General features: G+C 41.0%; 1 protein-coding gene across 1 annotated transcript; it reads right to left on the reverse strand.

Annotated features, from left to right (window-relative positions):
- Window positions 1-60: 60 nt before the first annotated feature.
- uba7 (ubiquitin-like modifier activating enzyme 7) lies at window positions 61-26,637 on the reverse strand. Its single transcript, XM_026347798.2, is given in 25 exon segments — window positions 61-1,451; window positions 2,688-2,770; window positions 3,513-3,614; window positions 15,389-15,580; window positions 16,162-16,254; window positions 17,604-17,695; window positions 17,777-17,895; window positions 17,897-17,973; window positions 18,295-18,369; window positions 20,056-20,266; window positions 21,576-21,640; window positions 22,271-22,467; window positions 22,616-22,781; window positions 23,011-23,166; window positions 23,637-23,717; window positions 23,822-23,926; window positions 24,057-24,221; window positions 24,371-24,520; window positions 24,601-24,698; window positions 24,833-24,965; window positions 25,080-25,170; window positions 25,261-25,367; window positions 25,565-25,699; window positions 26,201-26,369; window positions 26,449-26,637. Coding segments are annotated over 25 exon segments (3,045 nt in total). The 5' UTR covers window positions 26,496-26,637; the 3' UTR covers window positions 61-1,315.
- Between the last annotated feature and the right edge of the window lie 268 nt (window positions 26,638-26,905).

The following is a 26,905-nucleotide window of genomic DNA, read 5'->3' on the forward strand; positions in this document are numbered from 1 at the left end:
ATGTTGGTAACAAAATCACCATCGAAAGAATGTTAAAGATGCATACACTAGTAGCCCACATCAATTCAATTCAATTTTATTTGTATAGTGCTATATCCCAACAGAGCTCATCTCAATGCACTTCACAGTGTTTAATATTTAAGACCTTACAAAATATAACTGAATACAGAATCATATAGAAACAACCCCACAAGTGAATAGTTTAGCAAAAAAAACAGTCACTGCGTGGAAGCTTTTAAAACCAGTGAATTCAACTTTTTCCTGGTTAAAACTGTGAGGTTGGGTGTGGCCATCATAGCAAAATATTTTTGTGAACTGCACAATATTTAAAAGATGTAAGGGAACAGCGTGTTAGTGAAGTATAGTTCCTCATAGACTTACTCTTATTTTTACTGCCTTATTGTTGAACCAGCAGTTTTTTCACAGAGCATCATTTAATCAGAGGCCCAATTACACACTAGTGGTTGAAGTAACAATTACAAAGAGGGCTCTTTATGACATGATTTAAATTTAAACAACAAGAGCACATCATGTTAACCATGAGAACATGTTAATGTGAGGGTGTGAAGTAAAACCCATTGTAAGTTGTGGAAAAGGGCAGGCAGCGCACAGAAGCCATCTGAGGACAGATGAGGGCCTTGACAAGTCCAGCGTCGCTGGCCTGAACAGCTTGGGAATTCTTCAGTGGGAGTGGTACACACGTGTTTAAAATAGGATTTACATAAGACAGATGTGTCCAGATGGCACCCTGGACACCAAAGCACGATACCTACTGTGCCAGTGGCTTGCTCAGATGGCACCCCTTCAACATCAGCAGCTTGACCTGAATTAGACCTTGAAAACAGTCCAACACTGCCCCAGCAGCACCAGGTCATCTAATCCATATGCCTTGGCAAGCATCTCTGCTGACTTCTCAAGAGGCACATTTTACATGTAAATCAAAACTGGAATTATTCGCTTTACAATATCAATGTGGAACAGTAAAACGGTTAAATCCTAATCAAAGTATGTCAGTACAATAAATCAAAAGCCTCTGCAAAATAAAACGCAAAAAACAGAATGAAAGAAATGGTTAAAGGGGTGCTGTGGTTCATGGTTTGCACCCAGAACCCGATGGGTCCTTTTAGAGTCGACTTCAGACCACCCACAACCTTTAAGCATACGAGGCTACACTCAGTGGATGGGGGAAGTAAATAGTAAATAACAGTGAAATCACTAAAAGCACATTGGTGGTCAAGTGGTCAATTTAAATTTGCTTTTTCACACTGAAGCAGTCCCATGTGAAGTCTTCCTACTCCTTCTGTCCTTGGCAGCACTACAGCAGATACCTGATAGTTAGGAATGAATCAGAGTCGTCATCTTCATCTTCACCAAATGAGGGGATCAAATCCAGCATCTTCTTGTGTGGAGGGATTTCGGCTTTGGTTGCCATCCTCACCACATCAGATACACTGAAAAATATATTATAATAGACATATATAATCTCAAACTGAATAGAGAACATGAAAAATGAATCAGTTAACATATTTGTGCACACTTTCACTGTCTTTTTATTTTTTATTGTCAAACAAGTAAATGAAAACCAACTCCGAGAACGTCTTGATCATACTAAAACTGTCTGTGGAGCCAGAGCCTGATATAGTTTAGCATATCCCATACAACTTACAACAGTGTAAAGTCTTTTAAAAACAAATACAGTCACATCACTGCCAGGGCTGACATAGTTCTTTGTTATGATGAACACGGAGAGGGTAGTTTATTTTGAGTAAATCCCACATACACAGATGCAGAAGGGCTCCAACTGGGTTAATGTATTTTTGATTTGGTTTTCATGTGTTGTCCATTGTTGACAAAAGTCAGCAGAATATAAGCAACTGTCTCCTTTAATGGCTTTTTGTGCCATTTTTGTCTTCAAGTGTTTAGTTCCCCTCCTGCACAGGCCCAACACAGGAAGCCTGGAGCAGCACGACTGCACAGGAAGCGACTACTGGAGAAGACATTTGTCATGTATGGCCTCCTGTCCACATCGCCAAGCTTGGGTCCTTCTTCCCCTGTAGCTTAATCTAACCACAACATCAACACCAGCTCCCCAGAGACTTGAGTGTCAAAAGCAGAGAAGGACATGCACAGTCTGTTTCAAGATGAACACAAAGGCCTCACAGCGAGACTAAAGCAAAGAGTGATTACGATCAAATATTTGAATTTATCACATGTACTCCTTTTAAGTTGACCTCAATTTATTATAGTATTTCCCCTTTTCCTTGGATCAAAACAAGCCTATTCTACTGTGAGTCTTTAACTGATGAGGTGAGTACACGGCACAAGACATCTGATTCATTCCAAACACCCTGGGGCTTCAGAAACACGTCTTAAATGTGCTGCAGACCTGAACAGGCCCAAACAGACAGCGTGGCTTCTCAGATGAAGGAAAAAAACCTCGCACTAATTTAACTCGTGTCCTCAACAAACACAAGGAAACGTGAGGAGGAGCAGCCTCACTCGTCAGTGTTTGGTGATGCATGTGCATGTCAACATGCTCCCTCCTCACTGAACACCCCATCCTGCCATTAGCCTCTAAATAAACACAGTTAGGCTGCATATTGTGATTGTTTATGTGTGCAGAGCTGCATATCATGTGTTGCCATGCATATTGCACATTGTACTGTCTCTGTGATTAGTGGACATACCTCTGCTTGTGCCTCTCTTCTTGCCCATTGTATATGATGGCTGTTCCATAGAAGAGACTGCTGATGTTCAAGTTAGATGTTTCCTGCACAAAGACAAATATTTCTATTAAATCTGCAGTAAAATATAACAAATAATAGTATAAAAAAGATAAAGGTGAAACATTGCCTGCGTGGTATCATGCACATGCAATTCCTACAAAGAAAATCTGCAGAGCGAAGGGCCTGTTGACGACCTGTGGCCCTCCAACAACTTCAGTAGTTCAGTAAACTCAGCAGTGTCTCAACAAACAAACAAAACGAGCCCAGCCAGTCAAAGGTTAAATGAAAGCTGACACAAATGAGAACACTTGCCAATTTATGTTCCCTTTGCCTCCTTAGACCAAATTCCAAATGCATCAATAAGCTAAATATGTGTTCGGGGCAAGAAAGTGTGCCTAAAACACAGACTAAGAGTCACATGATGAGACACTGATAGTGTTTAAAGACTGGTAAAGACTGATAAAGTGATAAAGACTAGTAAATACGTATATATGATGGGTATTTGTCAGCACATGCATACATGTGAAGCCATTAGAGCAATAGAAGAAGTAACTTTATCTCAGCTTTTTTTTTACACATAATGAAGAAACACCTTTTTCCGTGAAGCTGTGAATTTAGTGAAGCTGTGAACGGCCCAATTCAAACAATGGGCATTGTGTGCAATGGAGGAAGGTGAACAGGTTTAGGAGAAGAAAACAAGCATATAATGAGCATTAAGGGTTAGCACTTGCACTTGGTGTGAACAACGTGTGTGTTTCCTTGCTGAGAGGAATAAGAAGGCTGAACCTTGATATACTGAAGTAGCTCCCCCAAGGTCATTTCCTGCTGACCGCCGCGTCTGCCCTCAACCAGGAAGTCATCCCACATGGTATAATTCCCTCCTGCGACCTGTCGATAGATATGTCACATACACCATCACACACACACACACACACACAAACACACAGACAGACAAAGTTGACAGATGAAGCACTACTTGCTGCTAGAGATGTGCACTAAAGGTTGGGGTCCACAACAAGATTCCTGGGCTGTTGCAGAAAGACAGAGAAGGAGTGTTGAGAATAACCAACAGCTGTCTGATTGCTGCAGTACAGACTCCAACAAGCTACAATGAGGTCAAGAAGGTGCTTCCTCATATATGATGGAGTGAGTCTCGTGCTCATCTGAAGTTTTGATTTATTCTCAGTTTACAGTCTCAGTCACAAATATGTGCAGCCTTGTCAGCGCGGTGTCAGAGTATTCTATGGCAGATATTACTGCAACTAATAGTGCAACTTGAGGAAAAGTTGGAGTTATAAAACTTACATTTGTGTGACTACAAATGTGTTCCCCCAGGCAGTGAAATAACAACAACGGGATTTTTCCATGCACCTTTGCAAATTGCAGAACTAAATTCAGTCATCTGTGTTAAAAAGACACTGTCTGCGTAAACAGCCTTAAAAGGGGAAGAAGAGTAAATTGGTAAACAACTTTGTGCTGTATATTATTGTAAACTTACTTCCTTTAGGTATTGGACATGAGGTACAGGGACACAAATTTGTGATTATTTTGTGACGTCTGCACCAAAAATACAAATATATAGCAGCCGACTGACTAACAATAACATTGGCTAAAATCAGAGAACCTATACCAGTGTCCTTTTATACAAAAGGGTGACAAACATTTTCAGTCTGGGATGTGATTCCTACATCAAGACCATTTGACAAGACAAATATGATGCGAATGAAAGAAAACAAACATTTGTGTCACACGTCTTTCTTCTGCCTCAGGCTCCACTGCCGTTCTAAAGCACTGCCATCACCACAGACCTCACGGGATCACGTTTTAGGATGGATGACCTGACAGCAACTTGTCAGCCTCTGAGTCACTATTCCTATAGGTTCAACCTTTGACCCTCAAACAAAGACAGACTGCATAGTCCTGACACCCAAACAGATCAATTCAACCCCTGCAAAGATAAAGACTTTTTCATATTTCTGCAGCCACTGGACAGATAATACTCATCATGAGGCCGGTAACATTAAAATCCACACGACTTAAGTGAAAACATCCCCTGACCTAACATGGGTCAGGATTCCTCGCATGCAGAAAATATGTCAAAATATGTCACCTAGACAGACGACCCTATTTGCACAGGCACTGTCTGGTAGGAGACATTTTGAAGATCTAAACTTGGCTCGAGATGTGAATACCAAAACTCCAGCTAAACCTGGGTCCAATTATCTCTGCTCCAGCAGCCAAGGGGAACTTTTTGACTGCCCCTCACAACGGGGTTTGGGGTTATACAGACACAGTCATGGCATACTACTCCTCAAGTCTTGACTGGGTGTCTAGGTCCTTTGTCCCAGTTTTCAGACAAAGAACATTTTGTCTGCAAGATACACGCCTTACCCGTGGCCAAGTTAGCTTCTTGAATGCTGAGTGAATTATCACTTCAAATTACCAGTCGTTGCACTGCACTGTCTACCACCTCTTACTGTACATTTTGCTTATCCTAACTCTTTGTGTAGATGTGGTTCTATTTGTTCTGTATTTTTGAGCAGAGAGCAGCTGTAACAAGACAAAACAAATTCACTCAAGGATGAATAAAGTTTTTTATATCTTAAATCTTCAAACTTTCTATGGGTAGGGAGCAACTGGTCTCTGAAATGCACAATACGTGCATGATGAAATGTAAAGTCATTGTGGGACTCAATAGACCTTGTCCAATGCTAGAGACTCTTATAAGCATTTTAGTGTGCAAATGCTGATTTTACACAATACAACACACACAAAGGCTATTTTTACTCCCTCTCCACCCTTCCTCATGTACTACAACTCTGAGAGGAACCTGAAACTAATCGACTACCCCATCAGTCCATATGTAGAGTGACGTCAACTATGCAGCGCCGAAGCAGGGAGGAAAAATTAAACAAGAATGCTGGAACCAAAGTGGCTGCTGGAAACAATTACAAATGATTTCCCACAAGCACAACTACAGTATCGCTTTGTCATGGAACTTCAACAATAAACATAAAAATGCCCCAGTGTAACACTTATCTCTAAGGAAAGAGTAGTAGTAGTAATGTAAAGCAGAGAGATTTAGTTTCCCCTTAATCATCATTAAACCAAATTACCAATGTGGAAAATAATGCAAAAACTGATTTAATAGGACTCCTCCATGCAATGATCTGTATATATTTAATAGATATTTTATCTAATATTTTAATAAATATTTTAATAAAGCAACTGCACTCATTAAAGGAGAAATCAAAAGCTCATAAAGTACCTAAACTATGTCATCTTATCCTAGGTTGAGGTCAGAGTGTGGGATTACTGTCTGAGACGTCACCTGTTGAAGACAGCGACTGTTGACAACACTGTGTCAAGGGCTAATTGGTGGCTAAATCACAGCTGCGCAAAAGCTCAGCCTTGTGGTTGCCCATCTTGAAAAGCAGTCTGCAACTTTGAATGGTCTCAGCCAATGAACATAAGAATAGTTAAAGGTAAACATGGTGGCAGAGAGAAATAAGCTAGACTGTTGGACAAGTTCTTCTACAGTACAGTGATGAAGTACTGTCATATCTCGTGGTATTTACACATCTGTTTGGACATGAAGCAGGGCTGGCGGTCAGGATTCAGGGCATCTGAACTGTGCCCAGTTTGACTAAAGAAGACGAGGACAAAACAAATGGCCACTTCGTGGACCCGAGTGGAGTGAGGTCGCAGTGGTGGGCACTCTGTCTGCCCTGTTGTTGGAGGTCATCCAAGTCTCTCATCTGCTCCACATGTAGTGATCTGCATTATAAATGGAACTTCCCCCAATACACGATGCAGCCGGTCATTTCAAAACAATGAAGAAGCACATGACATTTCAGTTTTTTTAACTGCTTCTCATTTTTCACGCTACAGTCGTCACTTTTCATCACAGACACTGATCACCATCATCATCATTTACATTTGAACTTCATGTAAAAGCTTTCAAACTATCCAACTCTCCTTTCAAATGAGAACTAATCAGACGTTTGCTATTAGATGCTCTCCCCAAATGACCTGTCTGGAGTTCCCTAATATCTGATGCCAAAACTTCAGGCTGCTTCCTCTTGTTGACAGGAAACATGGTGAGTTTGTCTGCTCTTCCTGAAAACTCTGAATATAGACAGTGACAGCTTCCAGGAAAAAAACCCAAAACAAATAAAATTAATCCTTTTGCAAAGTAACAAGCATAGTCACACACACCTTCACGCTGTCATATTTCTGGTTCAAGAAACTGTAAACTGTAAATAGGTACAAGTAAATAAGACTTGCAATATTTTTACACATAAATCACATGTGTGATGCAAATGCTGCAAATTCAGACAAACAAAAAAGTGCTACAGTCCTTGACGAAGTGAGATGTCAAACAGCCCTCAGAACAATAACAGATGTCATTTTAATGATGTACGATGTTCATTAAGATGAACAGTGTGATTTATATGATGAATAATGGCTGTGCACTAGATGTTCAATAAAAAGTCATGTCAAATTTGAGCAGAGTCATAATGAAAACCTAGCTTTACAGAATTACATGGTCAAAAGGTCAAAAGAATTTGTCTTCATCACAAAGTGTTATTTCCAATGAGTCACAGCTCTACTCTACTACTTCTGAATAGTGTTTTTTTTTCATGCTTTAGAATGAGCTTTGTGTTCATAGACTTTCATTTTATGTTAAAATAACAGAATTTACCATTATTTATTTTCACTGTATCTCAAAAATCAGCCAGTTAACAACACAGAATCTGATACAAAACAAGGTCTCTTATGATAACAAAGGCAATTGATTGATAGAGCCCAAAAATAGGCGCCTCTGCGTGCAGAAATACGTGAGGGCTTGGGAATGTAGTTCAGCCAGAGGACGTTCAGCCTGTGAACCTGATAAGGAGGCAGAATGAATCCTAGTCTGATTGGAGCACAGTCATGCTGGTCATTTTGCACAGGTCACGGCATTCGGGGTGAAATGTATAATAGGGGGTTTCTATCTTGCCCTTTAAGACAATGGTGCATTTTTGGAGACAGGAAGATCAAAACACAAACACTGATAAGTGCTCCTGCCTGCAGTGTGCTATAAGATCAGCACTGCTGAGGCATGTTTCTGCTCCTGCTTCGCTATCTGGCCAGAATCCCAACAGTGGAAACATTTTTACAACCCGCTGTGGCTTGAGGCCTATTTCTTCAAAGGCAACTCTCTTCTTTGGAGCGGTTCAAAGCAAGGCTTAAAGAGGGCAGATGGAGGATCTGTGTGATTATATAGGTTTTATTTTCATTGTATCTCTTTTAACTTCCCGTACCTTTGCTTTGGCAGAAAACTTCCCACTGAGGCTTTAATTACTTCATTTATACATAATATGACGATAATATGTTATCTGTCATCCTACAACCACTGCATTTACTGCAAACGTAGGTAGATAATCAAATTCCTCATTTTATTATCGACTTCCCGAATGTGTCGCCAGTGACGCCACAATATCAATGGATGGAGGCTTCCACCTGACTCATCATTATGGTAAATCTGTCTGAATGTGTAATTTTGAATAAGCATGGAATAATGGGTCATGAACTTGGTTTTGCAAAGTCATTTTGCAACTGATTATCAAGTAGTGGAAAATATCCAGAAAACAAAAATCAGGCACACCACTGAATATATGAGCCTTTCTACTAGTTCAGTAACTTAGTTATAAAACTGTGGAAAAACAGTAAAGATCTTAACTGTGTTATGGTCATTATGGATTAATTAATTTGTATTCCTGGCTTCCAGACTTTACCCACACTACACCATCTCACAGCAATATTATGTGTGTATTGTTTTAATGGCTGTGTTGCAAACTGTAACACATTAATTCATTAATAGAAGCAAAACCCTTCAATTAATCGGCTTAATTCATCTTAATCAGCATCACTTCAAGACAATAAACATGGGCACACTAAGTGAAATCAGAGGTGGTGCTGGTAAAGAGCAAGCAAAGCATTTTTAGGTTTTCCTGTATGTTTCTTTCATTTACAAAGAGAAAACAGCATTATCACAGTGTCATCTGCTACCTGATCACGATTGATCACTACTCTCTTTGGACTGCAGTGAAGAAACAGATGGCTGGGACCTCCAACTGTTCACCATTGCTTTCAGCAACTGTTTGCCTAACACCCCAGAGAATTGACAGGATGCAAGCCCTATCCACTGCTGATATAAGAAATACATTAAAAACAGGACAAAGTGCATCAAAGATCATTTGAATATGACATCATGATGTGCACTTGGCAGCCTTTCAATAGTTGAAAAACTCATATACTCAATACAAAACACACACAAGACCCGTTATCTATACAGAAAGAAAAAAGCACCGTAATGTCCTGGCACTGTTTACACAAAGTAAAAGCAGCCCCTTGCATTCAAAAGGCTTCTATTGACATGTAAACTGAATCTCAATGTGATTGTCTTTCAAATGAGAAGATAACAGGTCGCCACCTGACTGACAATACCCTGGGACAGAAGGTCTGAGTCAGCCAGGCTGGATTCAGACCTTCAGACAATTTGCCCCAAGTGAAAAAACTGGCACCATGGAGAGGCTCTGGCAAGATGATGCAGTGGCATTTGAAAAAAAAGTGATGTACTGTATGTATAATACAAAGTGACATCATCCAGCAAGTCGCTAGTGTATTGACTACTGACGTACATGTAACCTCACATTCCTGTGGGATTACTTTGTCACGTGAACACTGTATTTCTGCTGTTTACCTAAAGCTTGTCACGAAAGATAAGACAGTTTCCACTGTGATGACTTTCTATAATCCTGTCTGTGTGTATTATGATCCACTGTGTTGTGTTTTGGCATCTATTATGCTCTAACACATAGATTAGTTCCTCCACGACACTGACTTTTTCTGTACAGAACCTTTGGTATTTTTAATTTCATTTATTCTATCTTGTCTGCTGTTTACATATTTCATATTTGTATATATCATCTTGCACCATGGTCTCTTGCACTACAGTATTTGTTTGTACCTTGTAATGTGTCAAATTTTTTATTTCTTTATCTCTGTTTAACCCTTGACTTCACATCTTTGATTCTGTGTCTACACCTGACATCAAGGCAAATTTCTAGTGCTGATTCTGATTCTAACCGAACGTCCATAATCATATTTCAGTCTCTCACCAATACACAAAACAACACACCCTCACAAATGCAGATGCTATTGTTGTTTTAATGCAGGGTAAATGTCAGTGTGAATCCTAAAAAACAATCCTCTTGCAAATGGGCCTCTGACTGACAAAATGGTGTAGAAACCTTTCTTGTTTACTACCTGTTTACAAATCCTGCTATAACTACTGTAGCACCTACTGTAGTAGTACTGGCATGTGAAATATCAATGGGACGCCATTCAATGAGTCACAGACGGGTATCAGGTGTACAATGTAAGAATGTTACATTGCTCACTGCTTTGCTTCAACTGAATACAGCTGATTACAGTTATATTTAGATTAAATCCCGTTATACGATACATTACTGTGTACTGTATTTTTTGTAATGGTCAATGAATTCCTGGTATTTCCCTTTGGGATTGATCTCTCTCTCTCTCTCTTTTATGCTTGTTTATGAACTGCTTGTTTTTGAAAGTTGTGGACAACAACTGCTTTTACTGAATACATATCCCCACATGTTTATTATTTTAGTCACGAGAGGAATATGAGAAACGGAAGAGAAGCGTGATAAAATGTGTTATATTCAGAGTTAGGGGGCTAATTTGGAAACTCGTGAGATCGGGCACATCCTATAAATGTAAATTTAACATCACTAATGAGAAACATGAAGCCCATCTCCTGCCTGGAGTGGCGCTTTAATGAGAGAACAGTGAAACAGGGGACTATATACGTCTAATAACTTCCGCATGGAGCTTCCAATGATTCTAACAAGCAACTTGTGAGAAACACGGCCCAAGACTGTCAATGGAAAAATATAAAAGCCATTTACTCTTTAAGTTTCTTGTTGGTTCCAATATATGGATCACAGTACAGAGCTGAAATAACAATTTTTAAAGCTGTTCTGAAATCATTAAGCCTTTAAGTTACATTATTAAAATCAACCCCAGATATGTGTGAATGTCAATTAGAGTAGTTTCCATTTGAAGACTTTCCCGAGCCTAAAAATGTATGAGATGACCAGATATGATTTAGGGAGTTTGATAGAGTCTCTACAGCATCATATTTTCATATAGCTAAATGGAGTGATACCCAGTGCCCATAAAAACAACAAAACACACACACATATTCATTCTCATACACAGGGTATGAGTGTGAATTAACAGTTGCATAACTTGTGAAAAGCTCCCAGTGTAGGCTGCAGATGTATCTGTAGACATTTTTAATCAGATAGCATGAGTACATACATCGACCTATGCCAATACTGTCAAAGACTGGCCTGATTAATTGTCTGACTCATCAATTGGTCAACCATTATTATGAACTCTTATGTTTGTTGTTATGTACTGTGTCCCTCTCTCGTACTTTTCTGCAGGTATCCTCGGCCCTGGAGCTGTATATGTCCAGAGTGCAGTTACTGGTCCCACAAGCTGCTCAGTGTTTTTGCAGCTTGTTGTTGTTTTTGTTGCCTGCTGTTCTTTTCTCTCTGCTCTTACGTCTTACCCCAAACTGGTTGAGGCAGATGGCCGCCCACCCTGAGCCTAGTTCTGCTGGAGGTATCTTCCTCTACTGGGAGTTTTGCCTCTTTACTGTCATCTAGTGCTGCTAGTGTGGGTTTGTTGGATTGTGTTGGACTGTTAGCACCCTTATCCGATCAGATCTATCAGTCTGATATCTGTCTGCGCCTGGTTTTACATAAATAAACCATCTGTGTACAGACATAATATTGTTGTTGACAACATCAAATGGGAAAGTAATGATCAGTGGGGAACTAAAAACACTGTAACAGAACAATGCAGTGTAAAACAACAGACAACTGAACAACATAAGGTCAAACAAACAACACTACGACCAATGACAAAAAGAAACTCTGGAAAAGAACAGAAGGCACAAGCTGTCAGTGTTGATCACAGATTACTCATTATCCCGTGAGCACTATTCCTGTCAGCATCTTGAGTTACAAACACAAAGCAGCTCCATGCTGGGGTTCCCGGAGGAGCACTCAGGGCCTTGGTGGATCATGTTCACCCTGTTTCTTTACTGGCACAGTCCAAGGAGGCCAACACAGATTTAACCACATGTAAGGCAAAGCTCGCCCTTTGTTGTTCTCGTTCCCTCTCAAAGCCAGTCCCTGTTATTTGTGTGACAGATGTGTGGCCTTCAATTATAAAAGTGCTCAAATCACAAATCTGCAGGTTTTCTTTTCTACATCTACACCAGCATACAACCACCCTGAACTGAAACACTACTCAGCCTCACATCAGCCAACATCACTGCTTCTTCCTGATTTTAAATACACATAAAGCAAAGATACAGAGTAGATTTTTTCTTGAGCAAGCTGCCAAATAAATAGTGTATAACAAACAGAGAGACTGGAGCAGACAATCCCCAGGCTCCTCCTGGTGCTCTGCCGACCATACGGCAAGATCATGTAGTGCTCTCTGGCAAATCTGGTTTCAATACATTGCTTCCTGTGCAGGCAGGAAATCACTGCATTTCTGCAGGCAATTAACAAAGAACCAGCGTAAGTATTCACCTTGAAGTGGCTTCCCTCTGATGCAGAGCCTTGCCTCCAACCTTGCTAATTCAATTAGAGACTAAAAGGGCAAGTTGGGTATGAGGGTCACGTGAAGTTAAGACCTGCATGTGGAGTATGTGTGCACAAACATGGAAGAGGAAAGTATTTGTGTGGCAAACAAGAAAAGGTGGCATACAGAAGTTTGGCCAAGCAACTGGAGGGGCTGAAAACAGAGACACTTCATATCCAGCTGAAACATGTCTTACTCTGTCCTTGCCTCGGATGATGTTTTGTCTGTGTTTTACTGAGGCTGTGGCTCGGCTGCAGCTTCAAGGGCACAGCACTGATTAATCTTTGCTGCTCTTGAAATATCCTTTAATGTCTTTAATGTAAAGCTTTGGTATTCTGCAATAACAAGGCACTCACTGTCTTTGTATGACCTGAGGCGAGAACCAGGCAAGCTTAGTCTCCTTTCAACTACTTACTACAGTGTGCACCTTATATTTGTCACTTTCTATTTTCAGTGATAAATAGTAATGTAAAGTACATTAAAACATATTACAACATCTAAAGAATCAAGCTCTGAAACTGCTGTGATAACACCTCAGTTAGGTAACAAGCTTTTCATGCAAACGTAGTGACCGTTCGCATGTACTTCTAGTCATTTTCAAGATTTCTATCCATATGAGCTTCCCAGCTCACTCCTCCTTTAATAGTGCCTTGGCCCCCGACTGAAAATATATAAACACAGAGAACTAAAGAGTCACAGAGTTGAACAGACAAGGACACCGTCCCATTTGTTTACATATTTCTGCCTCCAAGCAGAGGACAGCAGTGGCAGAGGGAAGCCAGGGGAGCTTCCTATTTTGGGAAACAGCTGCTTTAAAGCAACAATTTCTGGAAAGTCATTGGTGTGGTAGGAAAATAAGCAGCCTTGTGTATTAGTAATAGAATTTGTGAATAAAACAAATAGGACACAGGACAGGGTGGCTCACAGCTGCGTCTTTGCCAACAATCAACTTGTTGATGTATTTTTAAGAGTTTGGACAGCACACATTTACATCTGGCAATGCTGTGATGTGGTAACCTCCATATGAATGAACACTGGGTGGGCCACCAGTTCACCCAGTAAGATGTGAGTGTTGTTACTTGATATTAATGAACTGAGACTGATCTCACAAGGCTAGAGGTCTAAGTCACTCCAAAAGGAAGCTGAGCTCTTGATACTGCATGTCTGATCAGTGATATTTAACAGCTGCACGTCTGCAGTTGCCACCAAAGCTGACTAATAAAAACTTTCTCAAATGTCAGAGAGATGAGTGAGATAAGAAAATATGAACCTATCCTAATTTAAACATCTTATAAGAAGGCGAGATTCTTTAGATCATGTTTTCACCACAAGTCAGACACAGTCAACCTTTGGAGAATTGGAAAAGTGTAGCTTGTTATTGCAAACTGCATGTCATAGAAAAATAGAATAGTATCTAGCATTTATGTGCATGCAGATATTAATATATATGTCATAAGCTGATAATAAGCTAATAATACTTGCTTAGCTGTTTATGGGGTCGACTGATTGGAATATTTACTATATCAAGAACATAGTGATCATATAAACTGCAAGAACTGCCATCTGTGTGCCATCTTGTTAAGCACTTTAGGAATTAGTTTGAGACCAATCTTAGAGCTGAGTTGTGTATAACTCATTTACTCGTGTCTCCCAAAATCTTCAAGATTTATTCCTAACCCTCAAAACACTGACCCGGAACCTCTGCCAAGCTCTTTCCCTCTAATGGTGTCCTGTCACTGTTCTGGCTCCTCTGCTGAATAGAGCAAAGCTTAAAAGCTGATGCTGCAACTCTATAAGCCTCAGTCAAAAAGCCTAGGCCTGGAAAATCTTAAGATTGCCCATCCCTCTGACTGAATGATCCAACACTTGAATACAGACCCCGTGGCCGGGACGATGTCAGGTACTCTGTGTGACTGTTTGTAACCACTCACTGAGTGTTGTGTTTCTGCTCAGCAAATTTCAGAAGACACATGTGTAAACGCTGATCTCGTTTACAGACGGCTGGGCTACTTCTACGTGAGATAAAGGGCGAGCCTGGAGCGTCAGAGCTGCATAGAAAGTTCACAGCTGCCTCTGTCATCACTGCAGCCTTTTATGCAGCTGCAGCATTTTTGCCTGTAACCAAAGCCGAAACCAGACCTACACTGTCTCAGGCCCCCTCTCACTGCACCCTCATGTTCGTGGGACACAGTTACCCCAATAGCTGACCCCCAATGACCCCTGTCTGTCAGAGGTTCAATATCCTCAGTAAAAAAGTTGGCAAGGGCAGCTCCAATATCTGATTTCCAACAGAGGTGAGATATCAAGGGACAAGCTAATTTATTTTACTAGATATCTTCTTAGATTTTGACCTTAAATGTGACATCATGAGTAGCTATTTTCTTTGTCTTTGTTTTCTTTGCTATACAGCAAATGATGACCTCATAAACCTGCTAAAACCTCAAATGTCCTGTCCTATCCTTAAGATAATAAGATAATAAGCTCTTGTCTTCTTCGCTTTGAGCGACAGTTGCTCTAAATTCTTTTGGATTTTTGCAAACATAAAAACAGGCACGGGTCTGTTTGTGCATTACCTACACTGAAATACCCTGAGGATTATTCTTAGCTAGCTAAAGACATGGCTTATATGCAATAGATTGACAGTTGGCAGTGGTCTCTAGCCTGAGAGCACTCATTCATGACTTAATGCTACCCAGCCAGAGAGGAAAGACATACATTCACTGAGAGGAAAAACACATTTATCACCTAAGAAGAGAGGCTTAAATTGTAAATGTATATACAGTAAGAGTCTGTCAGGCTGTAAGAAGTGCTTTATTCAGGTTCGGTAGGTGGCTGACTGCCTCATAGATCCTGTCCCTGAACCCCACACAATAACTAACTGTAAGTAAAAATGGCTGTAGGACTGCAGCCGAACCATAACTCACTTTGAACTGCAGGGGCCGGCTTGGCTGGGACATGACAAAGTACTGGACAGCCAGGTTGACATAAGCCGTGCGGTAAGAGCTGATCTTCTTATGGCCTTGCACTAGTTTATACAGCTCCAGGCACATCAGGCCTGCAACTGCAGCCGTGGTGGTAGCTATGGCAGGGATGATTCTTCCAGCAATGCCCTTACTCTGCGAAGAGACAGCGAGAGAGCTATAAAATGTAGACCTGAAATCATTATTGTTAATGCAATAAAAATATTATGGTGACATGAACATATGCTGTAAGTAAGTTTAATCGTGTGGCTTTAAGTAAGAAGTTTACTTCTAATAACAATTTGTTAGTTAAATGATAAGATTATTTCTTCAAGTTGAAAATCTCTGCCTGATTATTTAAGGGAACCTTCTTTTGTCTCCCCTCACTCAGAAGTAACCATCCCCCCATCATCCATCTGTCTTGGCTGTATGCGTCTGCAGCAGTGGCTGGTACAAGGCCTGGCTCAGGTGTCACCTCCCGGGCGACAGGTAAAGTGCCTGTGATTAGTTCTGCTGCAGGAACAATAGCTGGGCAGGCTTTTTCTGTGGCTTCAGGGCAGGTGTGTGCAGACCCAACTAAAAACATGACCCCAGGGGAGGGGGAGCGGTCTGCTGTATTCTCTTTTTTTTAATCTACAGTAAACCACCCCTCTCCTCAGCTCCATCGCTCTGTTTTTCTCGTATAATGTTCAACCTTCCTGGAAAGTTTAGCTGACGCATATAGGGAAAATGTTGACCTGGTGACGATCGGCTGCAGGGATGTCGTAGTTCTCTGCTCTCAGGTTCGACGCAGCGACAACGTAGTCCATGTGGAAGTTAGTGTCATCATCCTGTGCAAGGTGAAACATGGGTAAGTTGTTTGCATATAACACTGAACTGAACAAATTGCCAAGAGGCCAGACAACATCCAAGTCCCTGCCAAATACCGTCTCCAGTGGCGTAATTCAGACTGTGCCTGCTATGAGCTTTGAAGGCTTTGTTAGACTTTGTAATGAATGACTTGGTCACCCCTTCAGAATGCAGTGGAAATCAGATTTCTGTTGTGATCCACATGGCCAGTGAGGTCATGCCTCTGCTACTGCGGCTCTACAAAAGCTGTGAAGGTGACTGTCACTCAGGGATGGCTTTGGGGGCTGCGAGGAAGCTCCAAGCTGGCAACTTGATGCTTCTGAAACCCTCCTACACACATTCCATCCATCCACAGCATGACCTGAGCACGTAGGAATAAAAATGAAGCGTAGGGAGGAGTGCTGCAGTTTGGGCATCTCATCCCTATTCAAGATGACATTCAATACGTACCTGTCTAGTTTAGCTTCACAATTGCTTCTCCTGACTTACTAGATGCTTTGCTAGAATCCTACTGCCAATAAAAATCACTTCCCATAGCCTTTTCAAATTCAAAACACTCATTAGAGAAACAACTCATAATAATGATAATAATGACGTACTTTATCATCATCATTAGTTCATAAACAGGACAGGTCAGATGCACATGATTTTTTGTGGATGTGTTCTCTAATAGGCCAAATACAAGTATTAAAATTGGCACATTATACACTGGAGAATACTTTCTGGCAAGTAAACCAATCTTGATCAAGTTCCCAGATCTGTTAAAAAAAAACAACAAAAAAAAACTTTTGCTTCCACTGCCTAGCCACAGTCACTTCGAGATGTCATCCAAGTGCTAAATCTTATTTAAAGTCCACAATTATTATTTGTGGAGCAGTGAGCATGAGAATGGATGTGTTAAAGGGGGGAACCTTTGTTCTGGTCTCAGAGCGAACCACTTCAAAGACACTCCTGTCATCCTTCAACTGTGTTTGGGGGATGTATCTGTCCTCAGTTGTTAAGTGCACTGTATTTTACTAAAAGTGTGCTAATGCAGCTGTAACATAGGCCAATATAGAAATAAATAAAGGGCTGGCTGGGTTTTTTATGTTTTTGCACAAGTGTATGTCCTAACTCCAGGTTGTTACTACAGTGAATACAGAATACAAGGCAGCTCTGTTTCATCAGTGTGCTAAGAAACAGCTCAGATTCAGGTCACTGAGGACCAAAAGATGGAGGGTGGTGGGGGGGACATAACCTAAAAGCACCTACAGATTGGAGTGTAGCTCCCTGCTAAGGCTGAGCCGCCACTCTGTCTGCAGTGTGTGCACCAGATGTGTCACTGCCTTACCTTCTCAAAGTCAATGGGGTACATCTGCTTGGCTGAGACTTTCAGAGACGGTGAAGCCAGCTTTGCTTTCAGCTCCTCAAGTTTAGCTTTTTCTGGTGCGAATACACAAAGGCAGTAAATAACACGTTTGATAATGACAAGTAAAGAGTAGTAAAGCTGAACAAAACACTTACCTGCGTCACCACTCTGCTTTTCTTTGTCCTCCTGCATCTCCTTGTCAGTGAGATGAATCTTTACAGAGGATTTGGGAGTGAAAGATGGAACACGGATGTTTTTTAATATTTCTCGTGTGGAATCTCTTTTCCCCCTTGATCCCGTAGATTTGACCATACAGAGTAGCTGCTGCCACCACATACTCCATATGGGTGCTCTGAAACATGGAAAACATGATTTAATTATAAACTGCTAGGGAAGTTTTTATATTTAGTCTAAAAGTGTAGGTAACTAAAAATTGGTAGTCACTTTTGAAATTTACACCTATGTAAAACAACTGCTTTAAACAGCTCTTCATTGTCCATATGGAGGTAAGGTAGTTTTCACAGCTGAGATAAGAATCCAGTAAAATGGTTAGAGTGAGGAAGAGCCACTATCAGGCCTGATAAAGAAGGAATGTGAATTTGGTCATCAACAAATACTGTCGAATTTCTCAGTAATTCCTGCTTCTGGACAAACTGGACCAGACACTACTCACATTGTTAGGGTCAAAGGTCAGTGGGTGAGGGCATCTCTTGGATCCAGACCAGAAAGGTAGACCTGTAGATGTGACCTAAAGAGATGAAGAAGAGTATCCTGTGATCACAACAGCTGTAAAAATGAATTGACAAACTCTAAAACATTATTCCTAGAACTGGCCCCATTTCTATTAGATAAACTGCAACAGCTCAACATAGTTCAAACAAAAATGATGGAAATGACGAAAAACCACATTTGAAACACAAACACTTCTACATGTTAATGTCATCATATTAAAGGCACAGTTAGCACAGTATTCCAATAAATGACCTAAAACCATCTCTTGTTATTTAGTCTTCTAGCACAGCAGGAGGGATGCAACCTTCCCATAACACAGTTGGACTAATATTGTTATCAGCTGTGTGTTAACTGCACAATTTGTTTGTCTGATAAAGGAACAAAAGGACTGAGAGCTTTGATGTTGTCAAAAGGTCCATATGTTAGGAAGGAGAGCGTCTCCTACTCGTGGTGCCAGTTTTCACTGCAGGGACACTTTTCTAAAGGAGCCAAAAGGCATCACAAGCATTCTCCTAAGTCATTACAGAGGACTTAGGGGCAGAACAGGGTAACAACGATGCTTTAAAAAAGGTTGATACCACTTAGCGTTATAGTGTTTAGTGTTCTTATGGGCTAGAGTCCTTTAATAAAAATCAAGGTCCACCTACTGCTTTCTTCATTAATCATAAATGAACGTTAGGTTCAGAAAATGCTTAGATTATTACAAAATCTGAATTAATTGACAAAAAAAATGACACGTCATGCAAAAAATGACACGTCATGCAACAACAGCTCTCCAACCACAGGCTGTGTGAAGTTCTTCTTATGGTCCACTGTGCACACACACAATCACGCTATATTCAAAGATTCCCTCTTGGCATTTACAACATGCAGCCTTTTTTCAGCTGCATCCATTTCTAATACTCTCTCCTCTCTTTTGCACAAGGTCAGTGTCAACATTTAAACACACATGAGAAACCACCCACACTTCGTAGGTTCACAGAGAAAAGTGGATGCTATGTCAAATGAGTTGCGATGTGTCATGCTCATGCACCGGTTTTTGACAGGTTGGTTTCTGAGCGCTAACTGACATTAAATTCCTTATCACAGTTCCTCTGTTTCCACAAACACCAGTAATTCTGTGGTTGAAAGTGATGTAAAGAGCGCAATAAACCTCCACCCTTCTCTTTAGAAAAAAGGACAAAAAGAGAACTGTTGAAAAAAAGAGAAGTAAAGAATTATTACCAAAATGTCTACACAGTTCCACTATGATGTGTTATTTATAGGCTAAACAAAACTTCAACAACAACTTCATGTTTTGCTACTTGAAACATATGAGAACTGAAAATAGCACACGTCATTAGAGGTGTGCAGTCTACAATAAACATTTAAGCAGACATGAATGGGAAAGCAGGGGTTGAAATGGTCTGTCGCTTGAGTGGCGATGGGGTAAGTGAGGGTCTGTTTGGGTTGACACTGATCTGTGCCACCCCCCACCCCCCCCCCAGGTGTGACATGTGACATCACTCTGTCTGCATGCTTCACAAACCCCCAGAGCCACTCCGAGATATTCATCAGCAATGGTTTCGGGTTTCACACAAGGGTAATAATGGTCTTCAAGCCTAGGGGAAATAAGCTGCAGTGCCACTCTGTGCCCATAAACATTAATTACAGCTTTACTACACTTCAGGGAGAAATGGCGTTTTCACTTGTGTGATTTTACCTGATCAGGAGGAAAACAGTGCAGAAGCTGGCAAATATCATTGTTATAGAGAGTCTCCCACTTGCAACGCGCCCAGCTCACACAGTCCTCCCAGCTTGTTGGACGCTGACCTCCGCCGTTCAAGTCCGTCAGGCTGCTCCACACTCCCCCAAGAACCTCCAGGGCTTCAGCGTCTCCATGGGCAAGAGTCCGCTCCACAAACCCTGCATCACTGAAGGAAACATGAAGCAATTCTTTTTGATTTAATTACAGACGAACACTTCACAGAAGGTAATAATCAAAGACATTTAATACATGTGTTATATATACCTATACATCCCAGAACAAAAGCTCTCACTTCTGTTTTTGGCAGGCCTCACTAATAGTTGAAATGGAGAAAGCACAGAGTCCAATGACTAAAAGATCTTTGTAAATTTGGGTGTAGTCTTTATAGTTACTCATAGGGAATTCCTTTAATTCTTTCCTCTGAATAATGTTGGCTGGAGAGTCATAGGAAGGGAAATGGAGTGATTATTAGTGTGCTGATCAGTGCATCTCCATACTTAAATGCCTGGAGACTTGTTGCGCCACAGTCATTTGCCAACTCACTGTACGTGGCACTCACTCTCTGTGCAGGTATACCCAAACAGGTCTAAACCAGAGCATTCACGTAAAGTCATAGTTCAGCACAGAGCTGCATGAGTGGGAAGCAAACACAACAGAACATGACTGTTCCTTTCCACAGCCTCAATAACTATCCTTTTCACTGTACTATGACACATAGATGACCGGGTCCCTGCTGCATGAAAATGTCCAGAAAAGTTTTCCATGATTGCACAACTAAAAAGTGTTTTAGTCCTCTGAAAAAAAGTGTTTATTAGAGGATTTATAAATACTTAATTCTAAACATGAGTATAATGCGAGAACATCTAATGGCTGTGTGAACTGGCAGGCATCATTTCTCTAAAGACACAACAAAGTGTGTTAATGAGTTGTGCAATGAGGGGGGGATTATATCAAATGCCAGCAAAACAAACAGCCATCTCAAAGAGACATCTCAAAACATGGCTGGATTAAGAAGGCTCCGAGGCTAAAGTCTCAGACACAATTCAGGTCTGGAAGCTCGAATGTGTTACTGATGATCTGTTACATTATATCTGAGTCAGTGCTTTGTGCTAAGCTCAGTGGTTTTTCAGCCTCCTGTCATTGTTTGAGGTATTATTCATATAAAATAAGTGCTGACATGATAGATTACCTGTCTTCTTCCATTGAATAGAAGAAAACCCAACTTAGTTAAAAGACCTTAGTATTTGTAGAAAACACATACATTACATGGTAAAGCACTGTCACAGACTATTTTCAGATTTTTTACTCTAAAAAACAACCACGTTTTCTTGATTATAAATCAAAATAGTGAACTTCTGAAAGGTTTTGTAAGGAGAGTAAAAAGGCACTGTTTGGACACAATGTAGTTTCTCACGTTTGTTGCAGTAAATGATTTTGTGGAAAACGGCACATGGCGGGATGACATCATATCTTACCTCAGGAAGAGGTTCACATTTTCAGGTGTTTGTTTAAACAGCCCCTCAAACTGGTCTCTGGCCCACTAGAAGAATTGTATCATAAAGAAAATGCAAGTTTATATATAGATTATACCCAATGACAACTAAAAGGGTGTAAGAATACAATGTACAACCAGAATAACATAAAACCCTGTGTACTGTAAAAACCTAGATGTGCAGTAATAAACTTCTAGTTTTTATTTCATGACTGTGACAGGCGTGGATTCAAATCTGACTATTTCAGCCATGCTAGCATGGCTCTGTTGTTCCAGTCAGCTAATCAAACTGAAATATACCTGTAACTACCTGTTGAATTGGCATGAAATCTGGCACAAACCTTCACGTCATGAAGGATGAGTCACTGAATTTTCCTCTAGTCTAGCCATTTATAGCCGTTTCCCCTGGGCTTTAATACTGTTGAATGTTGAATCCTGAGCCTTAAACTTTCATCTAGTGCCATCATCTGGCCAAATGGTTTACAGTGCATCCAGAAAGTATTCACACTGCTTAACTTTAATGACATATTGACAACGTGAAAAAACGTAGTGGTCTTGTCTAAAAGAATGTGAACATTTTAAGTAAGAAAATCAATCTATGCAACTCATTTCCATTATTGCAAGGATAATTGCCAAGCTGAATTGAACTTAAATCTGACTTAGAAATCTAGATCCCACCTGCAAAGTGTGCTCAATGCGGTGAGGGAAGTTCTTGAGTGTGCAGAGTGGAAAGGCATTTTTAGAACTCGATTTGTCTTGTCCATAGGACTCTGTCAAGTGAGGTACGACCACCAGAGTATGACCTTTGCTCCCCAGAGTTCCTCCTTCCAGCAAGGCCTTCTGATGTTTAACACAGAGTCCATCAAGATAGACCCCTGAACAACAAAGCAAAGGGGTTAAATGCTTAAAATGTTTCTTTATGAGAATGTGTAGTCAAACGGGTTCTGTAAGTGCTCTCATATAATCACTGGTAAGAAGAACTTAATATAATAAGGGCAGTGAAGACAGAGGAAGTGTGCTCACTGGCTTCCACATTATCAAGTGCTGCAGCTGCTCCATCCAGACCCATGAAGAAGTTGTAATCATAAACCCCTTCACTGTCAGGGTCCAGGCGATTCTGATGAGCGGTGATTTGCATCTGCGGGTTCATCTCTCGCGCTGCTTTGGCAGCAATCTCCGATTTCGGTTTCTGTTTAAGGACAAGTGAGCAAATGGGTGGCGTGTCTGGGAGATGATGTGTGTGAGCAATGATGGTAAAATGAGACACGAAGTAATGCAGTGACACACTCAGGGAAATTTTATGTAAAATCAATATTCAGATGTGATTCAAACTATTCCAATACCACAGCAAATCTGCATGTTTCTCTTCTAAACTGCATTACACAATATGTGATATGCACTATTGTGTGTTTTCTCACCCCAATATCTTGAGACCTGAACAGGAACTGGCGGTTCAAGTTGGATCTTTCTATGAAATCCATATCTGTTACAGTGATTTGGCCTTCTTCTCCTGCACCAAGTCCAATGAGGGCAAAGTTTTTGAGAAGCTCACAGCCGATTGCACCAGCTCCGACCTTAAAACAAGACAAAGGGTGTATCAGAACTAATGTGGAATAGTTGAGACATTGCTAGGGTGTGTCACAAATATTGTTAAAAATATTTAAACTGCACATTTGTCTATGAGACTGTAGTAATTAGAAAATTATTTATCTAATCTTGCACATTATTTTTTTCCCTGCTTGATGCGTCATGTGGTGTTTTTACAAAAACAAATGCATGAACTCCCTCAGTCAAACAAACACACATGTCTAGCAAACAAGTGAAAGATAACATTGGTAAAGGAAACAGAGAAAGGGCTTGGCACTGCTGAACAGCCCCTGCACACCAAGAGGTCAGTGCTGGCAGGAAAAGCCACCTGAATCACAGCCATTTCCTGCATGCGCCATCATTAACACCAGACAAGATCAGAGAAAAACACAGATGGAGCTCCAGCTTTCCATGCAGAGTGGGCCCCCTGTTGGAAAAATGTCAAACCTGCCCTCACCAGGAAATACTTCTGCCTCTCAAGCTTCTCCTGGAACGCTGAACCAAACACAGCGATCTGCCCGTCGTACCTCGTGCCTCTCTGTCAGGGGGAGAACTGAAGTGGTTAAATTACTCCTGTAACTGGTTGGTATAGATTCAAAAATTTTTTTAAATGGAGGGATCTTTAACTGCAACTAAACATACTGCTGAGAACAAGCCGTCTGTGAGTTGATGCTCTTCTTCTGGGAGGCACTCAAGTGCGTCGAAATATAGCCACTGTTGAAGAGGCGTGAATTTCCCACTACATGCCTGCAGAAAACAGAAAGTGCACAGAGGAAAACACAGTAACACAGATACGTGTGCCACCAGCAGCAACTGGTCAATTATGTTTTGTAAAAAGAAAAAAAAAGGGGGCCAAGCTGTTGACCTTCGACCTCACCTTAACAATTTCATGAGCAGCGAAGCCTCCAATGACGGCATTCATAGGCGCCAAATCCCCCTGGGCTGTGTAGGAAAGGTTTCGCACAGCAGCTTCATCCAGTTGTTCCAGCTGTGCAACTGCGTTGAGTTCTCGCACTGTGTCAAGCAGGGCATCGGCATCTGACTATACGGGAAAATCCCCAACGAAAGAATAAAAACTAAGCTGTCATGTGCTTTAATATTCACACAACATCAAAGCCGGATCCACTCTTTTTAACTTGTTTCATAAAATGAATTGATTATGAGCTGTAAGAGGCTGTAAAGTGCACTGACCTCAGACCAAGGACGAGGCAGTCGCTGTTCTTTCTTCACAAAGTTATGAAGAGCTTGAAAAGCCAAGTGCAGGGTGTGATGCCTTGACACTTTTCCATAATCATTCATTTTCAGAAGTTCCAAATCCAGTAGAGCGTCACTCAGTGGTTTCTGTAATGTAAGTTACAGTTGTGTTCGTGACAAAGGAAAAACTGAGACAGTGAACACATTTACAACATGTCGACACTTACAAACTTCACCACAAAGGGCTGTTTGACCTCAGTTACTACTCCACCTCGTTCATACTCAGAAAAGGCTGAAGTGTCACCAATAGAGAAGGAGTATGGGCCTGTGATAGAGGTGACAGATGACACACAGACAGCCTCAGAAATTAAAGTGATCATCATATGAGTTCCAGTGAGTGCGGCTCATAACTGAGCTGTGTGCAGGAAACGCTAAATAAAAACTTAAAGTCATACTAACCATGGGCTTTTATCTCTACAGGGCCAACGCTGTTGAGCTCTGTCATGCCTTGAACTTCAGAGAAGACAACCTTAGTGCCATCTGAAAACCCATGCTTCTGCTCATCTACACAGAACACCACTCCAGGATTCTCCTAAAATAAAGTAATTGTTGACGTTGAAGTATATTCCCTGCCCCTTGTAAGACATTTGGATCAGTAGTCCTTCATATTTAAAGCAGATGAGAGCAGAAACCTTCTGTCACAAACCTTGGTAATACTTTGGATCATCGCTGACATGGGCATCTCTCCATCTCTGTCCAACACGGTAAACTCTTCCCCAAAGTCACAGAACAGCTGACTGCAAACAAACGAAAAGGTTTTCACTTCTTTCTTTTATGGCTTGTTAGTCACACCCAATCATTTCTGACACTTTGTCATGGCCACATACCCACAGAGTCCTTTGGTGTCTGCTACAATGAACTTGATTCCATGCGAATGGCAGAACTCCCCGAAACGCTTCTGATCATCCAGTGACGAGTCGGTAAGAACCACCACCTAAAAAAAAAAACAAGTTACTTCACATGGACGTTTGGCTTCTCAGAGTGGTGTATGTGTATTGTTTAATATAAACATGAATATTGTTCACCCATCAACTTTATCCTTTAGTTTTATAACATGGAGCCTTATGCACTATTACTATGATGTGCACTTTAGTACTATAAGACCTAATAGTGTAAAACATAAGGTGACACCTGAAACTGCAGAAGCAGGTCTTCGCTGAGGGGTCCAGTGTGTGCTGACACAAGCACGTGCGGGTTTAAGGCAGACAGCTGTTGAAGGGAACACGTGGCTCGGTTCTGACCAAGATTTTGTTCCTTCAGGAAAAACTGGTGGGACAAACAAAATCAGGGGTTGAAGAAACAAAACCGTATCAAGTCAAGGCCTCCCTGTTTGCCTCTGGAGCACTTCACTGCTTTTATCATTATATTATTATTTAGATTATAACATATTAGTGGTGTTCTGTCTAGAGATGATCAGGTGAGTATAGTATTTAATAGTGAAAGCAAAATGATGCACATTCTTACTTTTACTTTTACAATCACCGACAACAAGCTCATTGGATATGAAGCATTGTAAATAAGTTTAACGGTTAACTATGAAAGCCTTTAAATGATATAATAATGTATTACTTTTGCCATTTAATCATCTTAAACACTGAATATGGCAGGATTTCAGTAAAGAGGGCAATAAAACTTAACAAGCTGTTGTCTAACTAGGTCTCCAGGAAGTTGGTTACTTATTAAGACATGAATCCATGACACCTACATCCTACAATAGGTAGTTAAACTCATTTATTTAAACATTCATCAGCATCACACGGTTTGTACCTGGGAGGACAGGTCGGCCCACACTGTCTGACCTTCATCCTGGACAGTGACAGACTTCACTCCACACAGGATCACATTCTTGGCTATTTCCACTCCAAGACCCCGCAGACCTGCTATGAGGACGCTGGCTGCGCCCATCCGGCGCATGGCCTCATGACCCACAACGTACCTGTGCAGATGAAGAGAGCAGGTGAACCTGTGAATACACTTCAACTTACGGCTCATCGATACGTGTCAGTAGCACTTACAGCTGTCTAGAGTAGAGTCCTTCATCGATTTCACCGATCTCTGACATGTTGGACTGATCAGTCTCCAAAATGAGATCACCGGCTTGAACTGAGGGCTCAGTTGGATATATATGTCTACATATAGCAGAGAGGCAGCCGAACAGGACAGACGAGGGGAAACCCAGTCACAGGGTGTACACTGACAACAGTTTAAATGAAACTATTTCACTTTCGTTTCTGAGTTGACTTACAAAGGTTTGACCTGCTCCAAAGAACACTTCCTGAGGTGGCCACCAGGGGGCGACGCAGCATCATTTATCACAGTTCTATGAAAATCAGCAATCCCAGTTTTTCACTGAAGATGGGAAAGTAGAAATTAAACACATGAAATTAAAGATTTATTCTAAGTGTATTTGTTTTCAGAATGAAAAAATAATTTTGAAAACCCTCTTTTTCCAGATATTTCATACGTGAAGTG

This window comes from Anabas testudineus, chromosome 5 (assembly GCF_900324465.2).
Source record: "Anabas testudineus chromosome 5, fAnaTes1.2, whole genome shotgun sequence".
NCBI lineage: Eukaryota > Metazoa > Chordata > Actinopteri > Anabantiformes > Anabantidae > Anabas > Anabas testudineus.